Source organism: Silurus meridionalis, chromosome 3, assembly GCF_014805685.1.
Source record: "Silurus meridionalis isolate SWU-2019-XX chromosome 3, ASM1480568v1, whole genome shotgun sequence".
NCBI classification, from domain to species: Eukaryota; Metazoa; Chordata; class Actinopteri; order Siluriformes; family Siluridae; genus Silurus; species Silurus meridionalis.
This window is the reverse complement of record NC_060886.1, coordinates 11995777-12012735: the sequence shown is the minus strand read 5'-3', so window position 1 is coordinate 12012735 and position 16959 is coordinate 11995777. Positions and strand designations below refer to the sequence as shown.

Here is a 16959-nt window from a genome sequence, read left to right as displayed (position 1 = left end):
CAGGGCAATACAATAAATTATGCAAATGCACATCAAGAGCATCACACTCACTTTAACTATGGCATGGCTGACTTCACTACTTCAGAAACTGCTGATCTGCTGGGACTTTTACATATGACAGTATCAAGTTTACTCAGAAATAAAATTCCAACCAACTTAAAGTTCTGAGAGGTATTTCAGCTTACTTCAGCTGTAAATTTTGATTTGCTGTAGGATTTCTATACATGCCTGCTGCTGCTGCTGTGTGATTGGCTGACTAAATAATTGCATTAATAAGCAGAAGTACAGAAAAAAAAAAAACCCAAAGAAAGACAAAGAGAGGGAAAAATACAGCTAAATGTTATTCCCTCCACTTTATGTAACATCTTTATTGAATCTGTCACATTTTAAAGATATTTACAGTACTTTCAGTTCAGTAAAAATACAGAATACAGAACACAGCTCTCAAAATCCACCTAGTGGTCATGTTGGCCTGGGCTTCTTCCACAACAAAAACAGGTGACAGTACTTTGATATTAAAGAGGAAGAGACTGTAAGCAAGTGGGAAAAAGAGCTGTAAGTAAATAGTGCATCTGCACGCTGCTGCTACTGGCACCTGGAGGAGGGGTAAAGCAATGACAACTGCACTGGATGGAATCGTGGTCGAGGGAAGAAGTGGGGGGAAGAAGAGTGTGAGAAATAGTTCTCACCAGCCAGTACCAGTTGTAATGTGCATTACAAACACTGCATACTGTTGTTCAGTGGACAAATTTGAGAGTAACCTCCTTGCAAAAAGACATTTTGAAGAATGTAAAGTTGGAAGTTGGTCTAATGTGAACTACAGCAGTGGTGGCCCCCTTCCTGTTTCTTCAGACTAAAACTCTCTTAATATCACTCTCATCAGTTCAATGGCAGGCAGCGCAGCATGCAGTGGGGGGGAGAAGCATATCCAAATGTTAAAAAGATTCATGATCTACTGACTGGAATGAAAATAAATTGATCCAACAGCCATAAAACTCTCTTTAGTTCAAAAAGGGTGCAAACCCAATACAAACAAATGGCTTTATCATGAACATGTTAACAAAATCCCTGTATGTATAAAAAAAACTAAGACAGGACTTAATTATTTTATAGGAGATTAATAAAAATAAATGGTTCTCTCTGCCATGACTGACGTGTTTGCTATGTTTAGTGGTGAAATGTACCTGTTGGGAAAAAATAAACAAACTAAAAAACCCCAAACTGTATTGTGGTCTTTGAGCTGTGGTCTTTCTCTTGAACAAAGTTACTTTGGAGATACTTGAAAATGAATAGGTGAGGCCATAAATCCAATACTAATTCAGTCAATTTGAGTACAGAGCAGTGTGGATAAGAACCAGAACCCACAACCCTTTATTTGAGACTGTCTCACTGGTTGAAAGGAAACCGTGTATACTCACATGCTCACTGCAATATCAACTGAGTGAATGTTTTTCAATTCTTTTTTTAATTTTTTTTGGAAAAGGTCTTATGTGCAATGATAATCCTGGAAGCAACATCTAATCTATTTAATGCTGCAAATAAACACAAAACTTCAGTCATTTCACCCACTAATCATGGCAAACCAAAAATATACTTGACTTAATATCTGGAGCAGAATTTGACTGAAGTGTGCTGGCAGCTGATAGCAGACTAACACAAGAATGTGCACACACTCACGCGCATACTGTAATCAGTACAAGAGAAGCCACATAGATCCCAGGATGCCTCTGGCCTGTATTCTCTCGAAGACCGAGAGTGGGAGAAATTTCAGAGGTCACATCATCCAGCTGCTGCCTCCTACAGGTCTGGGTCAGAGTCCAGCATGATGGAGGCAAGGAAGAGAGTTTGTCCTGCTGTACTGACTAAGCAATGAAAGGCATTAAAAAAACAATAAGCCATGTAAAATCCTCTTTCTTCACAGAGAAAATATATATTTCCCATGTTTGGTCGTTAACTGCAACGCATGACTGCCGCTGATTTGTTTGCTTAGCTGTGGAGTTCTAACAGATTCCACCAATGTCAGAGCCATGCAGCCAACAGATGAGTCACATAAGCTCTCTGTGCCTGATTGGCAGCTTATCAGAGACAGTGAAAAAAAAAAAAAATACAAGAGACATATAGATGAGTAGACAGAGTCTGAAAGTGTGTCCTGGTCCCCTCTGCTTGGCAGTAAAAACCCAGAGTCCAGACGGCACAGTGGTTGAGCGGAAGAGACCCTCAACGTATGCAGGTACCCTGCAGTCTTTCAGAAAAAGAGGAGGCGAACGCACACTCTCGCTGAGGTTCCTCTATCGCTATGCCAGGCTGCCAGGCAGGGTGACGTTGCCCAGATGCAGCACCGGTAGTGGATGAGCTTCCGTGTTGAAAACCCAGTTCTCCAAAGGCAGCAGATCATCACTGGAGAACAGCAGATACAGATACCTACAGTGCAGAAAGTATATTAGATTATTAGCAAAATCTCATTTATGTCAGTGAACCTTATGCACTGACTGGTTCCGCTTTGTTCGCATTAGTCCTTCAGTGATGCAACTTCACCAGCAGGTGGCGTTTCTGGTCAATAAGTAGAAGTGCTGAGAAGTTTAAAGTGTTTGAATCTCTGCTTTCACTCGGTGTAATAACATCATTACTTTTACCATTCATCTATATGCAAATAAAAGAAACAGAAATAAATACTTGAGGGTCTCTGCCAAGAAGAAGCTCTGCTGGACGTCATCATAGGTAGGGTTGGAGGAGTAGACATCTTTAACCCCAGAGAATCCCCCGCTGACTCTGCAATATTTATCTATTGCCTGGGGGAAACAGTTTTACACACACACACACACACACACACACACACACACACACACACACACACTTTTAGAAAAATGGAACAAACAGGACAATATATTCAGTCACAACCATACAGAGGAGCACAGGAGAGTCAGTGTGGGGAAAAAACTAAACAATTAATAACTTTTTGTTTGTGTACAAAGCATCCCAAAATTGTAGATCCAACTTGGCTCTTCAAAGACACTCCTACATTTGCAGCAAAAAGACATGAGCAATCTGTGCCAATAAAGCTCAACGTGCTGTTTTTGTTTACCTGAAACAACACTGCATCATACAGCTGCTCTCTCAGACTCATTTCACAGAGCTGGACTGGACTGGACTGCATCTGGACCGTACTTCCTTCCACATAATTCATTTAGCAAACAGCAGCTAGGGCTATGTCTGCAATCTCTCTCACACACCAGAAACCAAAGCCTACACAGCATACTGAGGACCCCAAATTGATCAGGCCAGAGTCTAAGCAGAACAAAGTTCAATACACTCAAATTATGTCTTTATATAGAAGCTATGCTTGTTTATACTTTGTGTGAGGAGATACTTTTCAATACTGACACAGAACAAGAAGTTACAGAAATTAATTTACAATTTCCCTTTCTGAAAACAGAGGAAAAAAACACATTGATTGCCGGGTTACCAAAGTCTAGATATATCTAAATCCTGGTATTGAAGTGAGGAAGTCAGAGGAAGTGAGGTGTGTCAGAGAAGTATGTGAGGGTGGTGCAGGACAATTATGAGGAGTGACAGCAGTGAAGTGTGCCGTAGGAAAGTAATGGAGAGTGTATTAGAGAAGTGGAAAAAAAAAAGTGCAGACAGTGGCATTGAGTAAAAGACAGGAGGTGGAGCTGGAGGTAGCAGAGTTGAAGATGTTGAAGTTTTCGTTGGGAGTGACGACAATGGACAGGATTAGAAATGAGTTTATTAGAGGGACAGCGCATGTAGAATGTTTTTGGAGACAAGGTGAGGGAGGCGAGATTGAGATGGTTTGGACATGCCCAGAGGAGGGACATGGGGGTATATCAGTAGGAAAATGCTGAGGATGGAGCCACCAGGTAGGAGGAAAAGAGGAAGTTCAAGGAGGAGGTATATGGATGTGGTGAGGGAAGACATGCAGGTAGTTGGTTTGAAAGAGGCAGATGTAGAGGACAGGGGGGGTATGGAGACGGATAATCCGCTGTAGCGACCCCTAATGGGAGAAGCCCAAAGAAGAAGAAGAAGATATATCCAAATCCTGACATGACTAAAAATATTCAAAATATATTTTACAATCTGATCCATCAGATTTTAAAACAAATGAAAACAATATACACAGACTTGTAAACTCTTTTCGAATTGCCCTATGAGAGGAACTATCTGACTTCTTAACTTTTCAAATGCAGTATTTAAACCCTATCCCATTTCTGACCAGAAATGGCCACCAAATCTCTGCCCACTAAGATGTTTCCAAGATGGTGAGTTCTCTTAACATGCATTAAAACATGTTAGGGTACCGTTATCTCAGACACTGTGGTGCTGTGGCTAATATTCTATCAAGTCCAAGACAGAAATTTCGATATTTAAATCCAAGTTGAATAATTCACTGAAAACACACAAAAAAAAAAAAAAAAAAAAAAAATTATCTGTCAATATTTGATGCAGATCAGCAGCAAACAATGAGGGCAGTTTACGTTCAAACGTTTAACCCAACTTTCCTACTGTACTGTTAAATGTGAGTACAAATTCATAAATTAAAAAAATCTATTACTTAGTTTAAATGATATATTAAACAGTATATCTTTTTGATGGCGACTTATTTGTCTTTGACTCAAATGCTTCAAAAGCAATCCACCCTTTCTCAACTTTAGACTGTATGTAGCAGTAGGTTCTAAATAAACTGCTTCTTGTGCTTCCTTTTATAAAGACCTCTCTCTATCCTGTTCAATATTTTCTGGTCTTCTCTTAAGGTCTGGTAAAACTCGTAAAAAAATTGCTTAACACTAACCATTTATCTTTTCAATTGTAAAACTGAGCTTTTTACCTTTCAGGCTAAGGTAGATATTGAGAAAAACCCAGCAAAGATTATTCCACCAACACTTGAACTATCTTGAAATTGTCTTAGAAAAGACCAGGAAATAATTAAATAATAATTAAACAATAGTTCACATGAATGTGAACAACCAATTTATCTGGCTTAACAAATGTGTAAGAATGCGGTGCCCTATACTAAGTGACAACTTTAAGAACTTGCTGGTTCAAGACGCAAAGTGGGACCGGGTTTGTGCGTCGGAGCCGTATTTGAATTTGCAAATGTGTATCTGTGGGAAATGAAAGTTGGTCACTAAGGGTGTTTTCACACCTAGTTCGTTTGAGCCCTCCAAACGCTCTCGGAGCGGTTCAGTGTGTATATGTGAACAAACCAAGTGATCTCAGACCCCTTAAAAGGACCCAGAAGCGAACCGTACTCAGACCACCTCCGGAGGTGGTCTGAGTACGGTTCGTTTGTGGGTCCGTTTGTGGTTCGATTTGTTTGTGACATGTGAAAGCAATGTGGTCCCGGTCCGCTTTGCATTTCGTTTCGCCAAATGTCCCTGGAGGCTTGCCATACCTGCAGCCGTGTTCCGTCACTGCTGAAACACAAAACTTTTTGACTTTTTGGCAGGTCGCGGAGTCGTGTGGTCTTATGAAGAGAGCTGTGCACTTATTGATATTTGTAAAGAGGATGGCAAACGCCAACTATTCACAATACATAAAAACATAAAAGTATTTCTTTTGTTTTCTCAAAAACTGAAGGAAAGGGGCTACAGCAGAACAGCACTACAATGTCACGTACAAGTGAAAAAACTACGACAGACGTACATAAACACACGTGATAAAATTTCACACAATTCTGGGTTCTGAGTTCTTATGAGGTTGAGGTGTGAACACGAAAGGGTCTGAGATCACTTCAATACTGAAGAGGACCAAAAAGAGAACTGGGTTCTCTTTTGAGTCTTTTTTATTGTGAACACGAAAGGGACTGAGTTCACATTTGCTTAGATCACTTTCTGGTTCACTTTAAGTGAACTGGGTTTGGTTCTTTTAAAACAAACTAGGTGTGAAAACACCTTTTTCCATTCCTGTGGCCCAATAAACAAAGCTCTCCCGAGACTGCATATATTTGGATCTGGCTGACATTTTCATTTGCTATTCAGCTATTGTTTGAATTTTGGGGATTCCTTTATAATGTTTTGTTTAAATTCTGCTTTGAAGTTCGGTTTTCAGGTCTGTTTTGACGACTCTAATTTGTTTACTTAGTTTTAGAATCACATGCAATGCTTCTGTGCCCTTTGCTTTCTTCATCATCTTTTTAAATATATTGCATGCTGTCTGCAAACTCAATCATGCCGCTATTGTTTACATTTCTTCTTTGGTTTTCCTTTTTTTTTGTTCAGATCCTTGACTCATTAAATAGATTTATAAATATCACTGTGCTCAGCATCCATTTTATTAAGTACAACTGCAGATTCATGCTGTTATCTAAACATCCAATCACAATGCAGCAGAGAAGTACAAACAATATGATATCACCAAACAGCTAAATGAAAAAAAGGGATCTCTGACTGTAGCCATGTTATGGTTGTTGGTACTAGATGAGAAGGGTCCTCAATAGCCTCTAGAGTTTAAACAGAATGGTGCAAAATAAAAAAAAATAAAAAAAACCTCTGACTGGGCGACAGTTCTGTAGATAAAAATGTTTTATTGATAAGTGAGTTTAGAAGAAAATGGCTATATTGATTCAAGCTACAACAGTAGAAACATGACATCAACACCTTTCATCAACAAGGAGTTTCAGCCTGCAGATCCTCCATGCACAGAAGGAATTTTTTTATTTTGTATGTGTGAATTTCTCAACTGCTTAAATACAACCACATGCCACAAATTTCACAGAAATCAAACGTTTACCCCATTAATCTGTTTAATGTGAACATTACATAAATATATTGACCTGTTTCTGCATGGTTTCATGTGCTGCTGCCACATGATTGGCTGATAACTGCACAAGTGTGCGGTTGTACAGGTGTTCCTAATGAAGTGCACATTGAGTTTACAGCTGCGTACACGTTTTTTTTATTTTTTATAAAAAGACGTGAAAAATGCACAAAACGCTTAATGTCTCCTCTGATCTCATACACACTCTAAATGTGTTTAGTGTATATTCATTTACAATGTGGAATTCGACAGATCCAGCTCAGCTATGTGAATTATGACTTGCAATATTCAGTCCGATTCAAGATTTGTATTGAGGACTGGGTGGGGTGGTAAGAGGACATAAACAGTGTGCCAATTGACTAGGAATTAAACCATAATGCTGTCAAGCCAAACAGAGCTGAGATGAGAAGATTGAAGACAATGTCTAAAGACTGAGGAAAAAGTATGGACTGACCTGCGCTGCCTCCCAGCCCCATTGCCTGTATTTGGGGTCGTGCGTGAATCTCCACATGTACCAGTAAGTCTCAATCACTTCTGGCCTCAGGATGTAATACTTCTCATTCTGCCTCACAGCAACTGCCTCCAGCCCACTGTCAAACTTGAAAGCCTCTGGACCGAGCTTGAGAACTGGAAATAAAACAATGATAAGAAAATTAAATAAGCACATCATCCAGGCAGCAGAATAGCAAAGTAGAAAACTAGAACAGATTCTCAAACTGATGTAAATGTTGGCACAGGTTTGGATCATCAGGCACCCTACGGTTTAAACCAGTTCTGTAGCCTGTTGGGGAAAAGCTGAACCAGTTTATCTGAATCAAGTCAGTTGGCTATTATTATTATTATTATTGAGTTAGTTGAGGGAAAAACTGCAGCATTTAAGATCAATAAAAACTTTTTGCATATTGAGTTAAACATATGGTGCTTCTACAGGTTTCCTCCCAACTCCCAAAAACACACCTGCTGGCTACTCTGAATTCTCTCCAACTGCAAATGAATGCGCACCCTAACATCCATATGTGGGCCTTTCCCAAAAATATTGCCACAAAACGGTTTCATGTTCTTGCTATGCACAGACAAGTTCCACAAAACATTTTGTTTGGGTTTTTGTAGATCTAAAATGTCTTGCACAGAGCCCTGATCTCCACCCACAGAAACACCTCTGGGACAAAAAGAAACATTGAGATCTCACCAGATCTTCTGGCCAGACATTAGATTCCAACCTTTTTTGCTGTGAGGACAAAAATTTCCAAAAACACAATCTAAAATCTAGTGGAAAGCCTTCTCAAAAAATAAAAGCCTGCTAATTGCAGTAAAAATAGGGGAACAGATGTCCCCTATTTTACTTTACTTAAGCTACATGGTAAAATAATGTAACTGTTTTGTTAACATTTGTGATATATATATATATAAAAAAAAAGTATTAAACAATTAAAAATACATAGAATATATCAAAAGTGTCCACAACATATTCCAATAAAGAGTTTAATTACTCTTACTCTAGACACAGTCTAATTACAGTAAACATAAACTTATAAACATAACTAGATTGTGTGAGAACTGAATTTAGATAGCAGGCACAATATGACTTACCTGTGCGATCGTAGCTCTCATGACATGTATGGGCAATCTCAGCTCCCAGCTGCAGGTAGTGACCAGCCTTGTCCCCAGGTGACCCATCAGCCCCTAGTGCAAACATGCCCCCAGCAAAGCAGGTCAGGTGACCCATCTTGCGCTCCAGGTGGCCGTTCTTCCACTCGCCAATGAAAGTGAGGCCCCCGCTGGACTTCCGAATGAGGTGACGCTCAATAGCCTAGTATTAAAAAAGAAGAAAGACTGAAGGAAAAGAAGAGAGAATTCCCTACTAACACTGTGTATTTATGGCAACGGGGCTCACCTCAATAGCGTCATCATATGTTTTTCGAGCCTCTGCGTCAGTTTTATCAGACATGAGCCAAGCCTTCAACAGATACTCATAGAAGCTGTCTCCAAGGCCTCCCACTGATGTGTGATCTATATAAACATTGGAGTTAGACATTGAGTAAGGTTAAAGGAGTTGTAACATGAGAAATGTATTCCAGTCATAAACAATAAATTAAAAGCAAGTATCTCCTGGATCAAGACCAAAGATAGTCACTTGAATTGCCCAACCCAAAACGACATCCATATAAATCAGGCATGTGCTTGTTGGGACATGGATACGTACATTTATTCATTTAGCTGATGCTTTCGTGCAAACTTATGTACAGCCAAGTCAAGTTACAACTGATGGTGCTTGGATTTGAACTACTAATGTGTAAATTAGCAGTTCGTTCCAATGAGTCACCTATTCTGCTTTGGTCTGCCAACCTACATTCGGACACAGCTATCAGTGGTGCTGATTCCATAATGAGCAGCTAATATTAATTCTGTTTAGACTAAAGATGGGTTTTAATATACAGCTTCTAACAACGGATTATCAAAAAGCAGGAATAAGGATTGTAGAAATATGAATTGCTTGCCAAAGCATCAAGAGGAAAAACCGTAAGACTCAAAAAATAACTTTCTTGTCTTTCTATTCTTTTCTTCTGGGTGCCACACAATAACTCGATTATGATTCTTTACTCATTCAGAAGAATCAGTTATGTATAGTATAATATGGACGCTCATTCCTTTGCTGAATCCAAACCATGCGGTCTATTCAGACTTGATTGTACCTCACCCTGATTGTAATAAGGTGTTACGGCAAGTGTATAGTAGCGCATGTGTTCATTTGCAGACACACACCAGCAATCACCTAATCACCCTTTTAAAGGCCTCTTCAAACTGTGTGTAACATGCTAAAGGGAATGTGTGCGCAAGACTGGGCCGCAACAGTGATGGCAACAAATAATATCGTCTGAATGTATTAAAGGCTTCAAGTACAGTATTGATTGAAGCTTCATACTAACAAAGAGAAAAGTGTGAAAGCAGTAAACATATTGAGAAAACTACAAATTATGTTCAAAAGGAACAATTTCAGAATAATAAAATTGAGATTTCTTTCTTTTGGACAAAAACACTCAGCACTAACGTCTTTAAATGAAAGCCGCTGAACAGTAAAGAACTGAGTTGATGATATGCTCACGATACTCAGAATACAGACTCAAAATCGATAAAACTGCTGTACATGAATCAGCTCTTGTCAGTGAGGACTGGTGGAGAAGACATTATCACCAACCCAATGCCTACCTTACCCGCTAATGGTACTGTCAGGTCCCAAAAACAAAGAGTGTGTGTTCGTGGTGTGTATGTGTGAAAGAAGGATAATGTGACAAGGTGGAACAAGCAGTGGAGGGCTGTTATACAGGTGCCTTTAGGACAAAAGGGAGAAAAGAAACAGATGGCCGAGAGATGGCAATGCTTCTCCTGAGAGAGAGGAGTGCACATGGGTGAAGGTGGATTTTCCCAATTTATGGCCGCCTACCACTTGTTAAGTACACCCAGTATTTACACAAACTACACTTGGGAGAATTAACATCTCCCTTGTACTCACTCCCATAAACCTAATGGCTGTGCATGCACATAAACCCACACAAACTTACTAATTACACTGTTCCATTTCATAAGTGAACACAAGTGCACACAGAGAGGGTGTTTCAAGAGCATGGTAGCATTTCTTCATGCACTCTACATAGGTAATGTACTACATGTTTTAGCTTGCGTAGTGGTCATGTGTTTGTTAAAATCCATGGAACATGAAGAGAACAAGAAGGAGAGAAATAAATATCAGCAACAAAAACATAATAAATATGAAAACAAAACAAACCCCCACAAACTAACAAATTGTACAATTTCTCAGAAAGGGTTTGCAGGATTGTGTGTCATTTCTGTAAGGAAACTTGTTTTTATTCTATCCATTATTTCTGTTAGTCTATCCAAAGCCTTTCATTTCTGAGAAATTGTTAAACATAACTATTAATATGGTGGTGCAGTGGGAAGGGTTGCTGCCTCAAAGCTCCAGGGTTCCCCGAGCTCAGGTTAATGTTCCCCCCATGTGTATTTCCTCCAGGTTCTCCAGATTCCTCCCATTTCCCAATTAAATGCAAGTAGAAAGATATGCATGGCTGTAAAATTTCCATTTTAATTGTAAATGAATGTGTACACGTTTCTTTCATAATGGACTACCACCTCGCAGCCAGGACTTGCAGGATAGACTCTGTATCAACAACAACGTTTACCAAGACAAAGCAGCGCCAGAAGATGAATTCATGAATTGAATGTACATGACGCACACAAATGAATGAAGAGCATATGAATGTTTAACTGGCCACATTGTGCAAAATGAGAGGTACATGATTCTTCATTGCCTGACCATTCTATTAAATGTCTATTAACAAAATATGCAAAGTAGTAGTGGTTGACCGATATGGGCTTTTCTGTGGCTGATGCCGTTTTATAAAAATCAGGGCAGCCGATGGCCAGTTCCCCTCCTCCCCCTTTAAAGTATAGAATAGAATAGCCTTTGTCACATATACATTACAGCACAGTGCAATTCTTTCTTCGCATATCCCAGCTTGCTCGGAAGCTAAGGTCTAAGCACAGGGTCAGCCATGATCGGGCACCCCTGGAGCACAGAAGGCTAATGGCCTTGCACAAGGGCCCAAGAGTGGCAGCATGGCGATGCCGGGGCTTGACCTTCCGAACAGTAACCCAGCACCTTAACCACAGAGCTACCACCTCCAAATCTCATAAAATCTAAAACTTAATAAGACGTAATACAAATTGCTTAAATGAAACATTTATTGAACAACACAAGCCTCTGCAATCAGTCGAAGTTTTGGTATCTGAGCCTACCTGTGTACACTAAACTATAGCTTGTTGAAGGATCGCTAACAATACAGTTTAAAAAAGTTACTCTCACTCTCTCTCCAAATGTTATCCTCACTCTCTCTCCAAACGTTTATAAATATATATACAGTGCATGTATGTATGTATGTATGTATGTATGAATGTATGTATGTATGTATGCATGTATGTATTTGTTCTACAGGCAACAATACCAAAGGTAACATTTTGTCAAACGTTAGAAAGACAAATCAATAATGTGATGCTTTTGCACTAGCTAATCATTATAGAATACACTCATATCTACCATATGAACAGAGTGGGTTGGGTGTCCAAATTCCTCTATAGTCTATTTTCACCTACCATTTTTTAACGATCAAGACTGAGCAGATTCCTCACACACCGCTTGCATTTTTGAAAAGCACTTTACCGGACAATAGATGTTTGATATTTTTATTCCTTTCCATGTTTTAGGCTCTGGTGGCCTATGGTTTTTGAGTAGTCCGATTTTCTGAAATGCAGCTGCAGATGCATAGGCTGCCTCTTAAAATGCCCACCCTTATTTCAGCGAATAGCACAAAGACATTTCCTTCTATTGTTTTTGTAGCTATTGTCTTACCATAACTGTTGAAATGCTACCAAACACCCTCTTGTATTTGTAAACATGGAAGCGTGCAGCTCTGCCAGAGGTTTTCCTCTGATTAAGTGCTGCTAGAAAGGTTTTATGTTCTATGGCTATGGCAGAAGATGCCTACCATGTTAAATATTTTGTCCCTTAAATTGAAGTATGGCCATCAAAATGTCTTGTATGTGTGTGCTGATTTTGAATTAAAAAATATTAAAACAATAAATAAAGGGACATTCCTGGTTACCACAAACCCTAAGAAAGCACTTACTGTATATTATTAAATAAGGAAATAATTGAAATAGTGTTAAGGAGTTGCTAAAACAAACCTTAAATGAATGCTTTTGTTAGTATTTTACATACAGCTGCAAAATAAATACATTTTTATTTTTCAAATTTCAGCAACCAAAAATGTAACAAATAAAAAGTCAGCACCACAGACTAATTACTCAAATCCCTAAAACAAAATTCCATAAGCATATAATCTACCATACATGTGTGAATCCATGCTGGAGTTTGTAGTTTTCTAGTTAGAATAACGTGAGAAAAGCAGAAGGAGGAGGTTACTCACGCTGGCCCCAGCGGCCTGTTCGAGGGTTCAGGTAATTCGGGTAGAGGCCATTAGGTCTGTCCATTTTAGCCAGCAGCTTCCTGATGTGCATCACCTTGATAAAAAAAAGCAAATATTAAAGTTTTGTTTGAAGATTTTGGACATACATAAAATAAATAGGCATTATGCACAAATTATACACACACACACCTTTTGATAATAAGCAGGATTCCCAGTCAGATATGTAAGATGCACAAACTCCATGTGCAGCGTTCCAAACTCAGCCAAGATGCTACTCCCGGCCGATGCCCAGCCCCAGTTACGACCCACACCGCTAGACATAACAAAAAAACCCCAAAACATTATTAATAAAATCCATAATAATAATACTTATTAAATTAAAAAAAGACAACTACATACAGTGTTCACAGTTTCCACAGTCTGTATTAACTGAAATGTCTCTTCCTGGGTTCTCCGCTCATATTCACAGCATGCTCTGCACATCCCAATTGGGTACAGCAGGTATGCATTAGTGTCTGAGGGGTTCGTAATGACAGGCTGAGTTGTTGTTTGGTGGATGGGGATTAATAGAATAAAAACCTTTCATCTTTGGGATTAGACAAACCTTGAAGGTCTTTGGTCTCAATTTCCTTGGGACACTCAATTAATTTATAAAAGCTTTGTCAGCTTTTGATTAAGCTCGCTTCAAACCAAGGAGTCTAATGCACATTCAACAGGTGATGTATGCATTCAATAGATTAACTGTGCATTTCCATGCCTGCACAGAGCAAAGCAAATGATGTGGAAAGGTGCATTAAGGTGAAGAAGGCAGGAGGACCGACAGGTCTAGATTTTACACTGTGGACTTAGTGACTAAGCCAGAACTGCAGGGGGCAGATAGAGAAAGGAGAGGATTGAAAATGGAAACACACACACACACACACACACACACACACACAGTCATAAAAGAAGCTTAATGAAGGTAGCACTACCTCTTGAGGTTGACCATGGCCCAGGGGATACCTGTGGGAGTGTTAAAGGCAGGAAGCAGCTTCTCAGCCAGCTGAACAGCCTTCACCTTAAAAACCTAAGAGATGGATAAAAAAGAACACAGAAAAGACAGTGAGAGGCAAAACAGTTACGTAAAAACTGCTCTCTTTCCAAACACATTTATACTAAGTAAGTAAGAGCCAACCATCAGCACGTCACTCTTGGGTGTGAGGACTGAAATTGAAAAGCTGAAAGCTTGGCGCCTTCAACACGGGTTGTATGACCCTGTGAGGGCTGTGCGGCAAAGATAGTGCTACGAACGTAAACGTCTCTTGACCTCTGTGTGGGTTCTGAGCATGAGGATTGCTTCACGGTGGGGTAGAAAATCCATTTACCAGGTGATTTTTGTGTGTGCCAGATTAAGTAAGAGCTCTAACTCGGTTACTGCTGCTGTGTTCTTGAGCAAGCTTCATTTAAATCCATGAAAGCAAGATCAGAAATAACACAAAATCCACTCTGGCAGCTTTGCTCACTAGATAATAATGATTTTGATCTAAATGTTGTGGCAGCAGCTTTATTTTTTAAACAGCGGTTTAGCATTATTCTTCTTATCTGAAATGAAGGGAATTCACCTTTACTGTTGCTGTTTACAAAACAAAATGATCAATGGTACTTAAAAAAATAAAATAAAATATGAAATCAATTTTATACACATTTTTAATACAAAAACATCATACAACAAGTAAGAAACTAGTATTTAACCCGCTCTTTCCTAGTATTAAGTAAAGCATAAAGATGTCTATGAACAAATTATAGAAAAAAATCTTCTCCTATTCATTTAACCCGGCTCTATATAATTTATTGCTTTGCACTGATTTAGCACAAACAACTAAGGGTAGCTTGATTCTAGAAAACCCTGATTTAAGAATGAGATTGCTACGGAAGTCTTTTTATAGATTTATACATGATTTTTTCTCGCAGCCTTGGCTCACTGCAACTCTATGCTGGAGATTTGCTGCTTTGCCAAAATACTTAACATTGCTAAACAAAACTAAACAATGCACCCAAGAGGTTCTTCTCATTCCCAGGCTTTTCCTAACTAGATACTAGAGATGTGGAAATTATGAAAGCCTTAGGTTTGCAACCTAAGTGTTGAGCACATTCTGTATAATGATATGGAGTTGGCCTGGTCGTTGCTAGATATGGGTAAAGCAGTGTAAATAGCAGCAGGTGGTAGTGTTGGGCGATAGTCATAGCGTCATATGGGGGCGGGGCAGTGCAATAGGTTAATTATTTGCTCATATATTTAATAATTTCTGAAGCTATTTAATAATTTTCCAACTGGTTTATTTACTTTATCTACATATTGTACTTATGTAATCATCTACTTAATTTACATTACTTTTTATCTCGGGACATGACTCGACAAAAATTTGAATCCTTATCCATAATTCTGCAAATAAAGTTGGAGTCGGTTACCACGAAAAAAACGCCAAATCAAATTTTTTTTTTTAAACCAGATGCAAAAGGCAAACCAGAGGTCATCACTCGAACAATCCACAAACTTTGCACCAAAGCTGTATCGGTACGAGAGTCTCAAAATGACAAAGCTGTTCTTACATTTGCGTACTCACCACCCCGCTGTGGCTGCATAACCAGCACCAAAAGAAGCTTCATTGATGGTCAGCAAAAATCCAAGTCAACCATACATCGTCGGAGCTTTCGCAAAAAGCACCAAGTACAAACTAAACGGTGGCGGCAGCTATTTCTAAGTATATCGCGAAGGAGGTGAAAGTTAAAGTTTTGGAGAACTACTTCATACGTTTAAGAAAACAGTATGAGCTGGCGGGGTGCAAGTACTTTGCCTACACTGCTATCCCCGATCTGTACAATAAAACGAGCAAGCCCTGACAGAGGGGACTAGAAGAGACTCAAATTTTGCATCGCTACTTACAACAGAGCCAATATTGTTGCAGCCATACAAGGGATCAAATGGCCAGGGCTAGACTGTTCTTTTGGCATCTGTCGTTCAATTAATGGTGCATTCCATCACAGCTGGCTGAGACGAAGAGCTCCGCAAGGCACAAGAGCTCGATCTACCTCAAACTATGCTAATAATGGTACGTCAACGAAGAAATCCTTATTTACTAGTGTTAAGTTTTCTAGAAATATTCTAATATAGCATACCCTAATCCTAATACACTACAAAAAATTATGAAAACTTTAATAGCTAATGGGCGAATTCCTCTTCGCACTGTGCTGCAGGGGTCAGTTAGGCGGTGATGTTGATGTGAACAGTAGGTCATAGATGGGCAAATAAATTGTACTTCAGTTATTATTATTTTTAATAATGACAATGTTCTTTAATAATGAAATTAAAACATTTGATACATTAATGCAAAACAAGTCAAACATCATCTTGAAGGCCTCAGCTTTCGGCAATATCTCCACCAGTCATCGATGCACGATCCTATCGTCTATCGCCACAACCCTAAAAGGTGGTAGAGCGTAGCATGGAGATTCTTGTTTCCCACCTCTTAAACTTTACAGAATTAATCACCCTTTTTTGTGCCAGCTGAGAAAATTCGATCTAGATCTTCAGATTTTTGTGCAGTGCTTTGCAAATAAGATGTCCTTTTATAATTCTGCCCTTTTTAAATTATAACCTTTTATAATTTCATTGCTTTACACTGGTAGTGGTTTTCTTTGGCCTGCTAAGGATGAATGGCCATCAAGCTCTGGTTCTCTGTGTGTTCCACTAGTGCGTTTTAATGGTTCTGATAAAATGCCTTACATGCCTCGACTAGAGGAATCCGATTTTAAGATCAGCGCATCACTAGTAGTGATGACTTTTACAGACTGGAGTGCAGTTTATATAGGCAAGAGAGTCAGCTGCATTTGGCCTTCATGTCAACCCACTGCACCTCATACTGTCGTTAGCTGTGCTTATAACGTTGACAATTGTCATGTTCCCAACAGCCCTTTTGTCCCGTAAATTAAGGCAGAGAATGATTCATTCACTTCAATCGAGCTTGGAAACTAACTGTAGCTACTTACTCAGCTCATTCTGGCTCACAATGACACAACTTTAATGCATCTAATATGCTCTGGGTCTAAGAGACTGATATCCTGTAAAGGGAAAACCTTCTTGAGGAATGGAGATATTTGAGAAACAGAGTAGAACTCTAATCAATCCGTTCTCCTCGCAGGCAAATAT

At 39.2% G+C, this 16959-nt stretch overlaps 1 protein-coding gene across 4 annotated transcripts in view; it reads right to left on the bottom strand.

Annotated features, from left to right (window-relative positions):
* Positions 1-348: 348 nt before the first annotated feature.
* man1a2 (mannosidase, alpha, class 1A, member 2) overlaps positions 349-16959 on the bottom strand; it is a 69505-nt gene continuing 52894 nt past the window's right edge. For all 4 annotated transcript variants that reach the window (XM_046842857.1, XM_046842830.1, XM_046842840.1 and 1 more), the window contains exons 7-14: positions 13745-13839; positions 12963-13086; positions 12774-12867; positions 8669-8784; positions 8365-8584; positions 7229-7401; positions 2674-2789; positions 349-2421 (exon numbers count right to left, since the gene is read on the bottom strand). In XM_046842857.1, the coding sequence (XP_046698813.1) occupies positions 2295-2421; positions 2674-2789; positions 7229-7401; positions 8365-8584; positions 8669-8784; positions 12774-12867; positions 12963-13086; positions 13745-13839 (1065 nt within the window). In that variant the 3' untranslated portion in view covers positions 349-2294. The remainder of the gene's footprint in view (positions 2422-2673; positions 2790-7228; positions 7402-8364; positions 8585-8668; positions 8785-12773; positions 12868-12962; positions 13087-13744; positions 13840-16959) is intronic.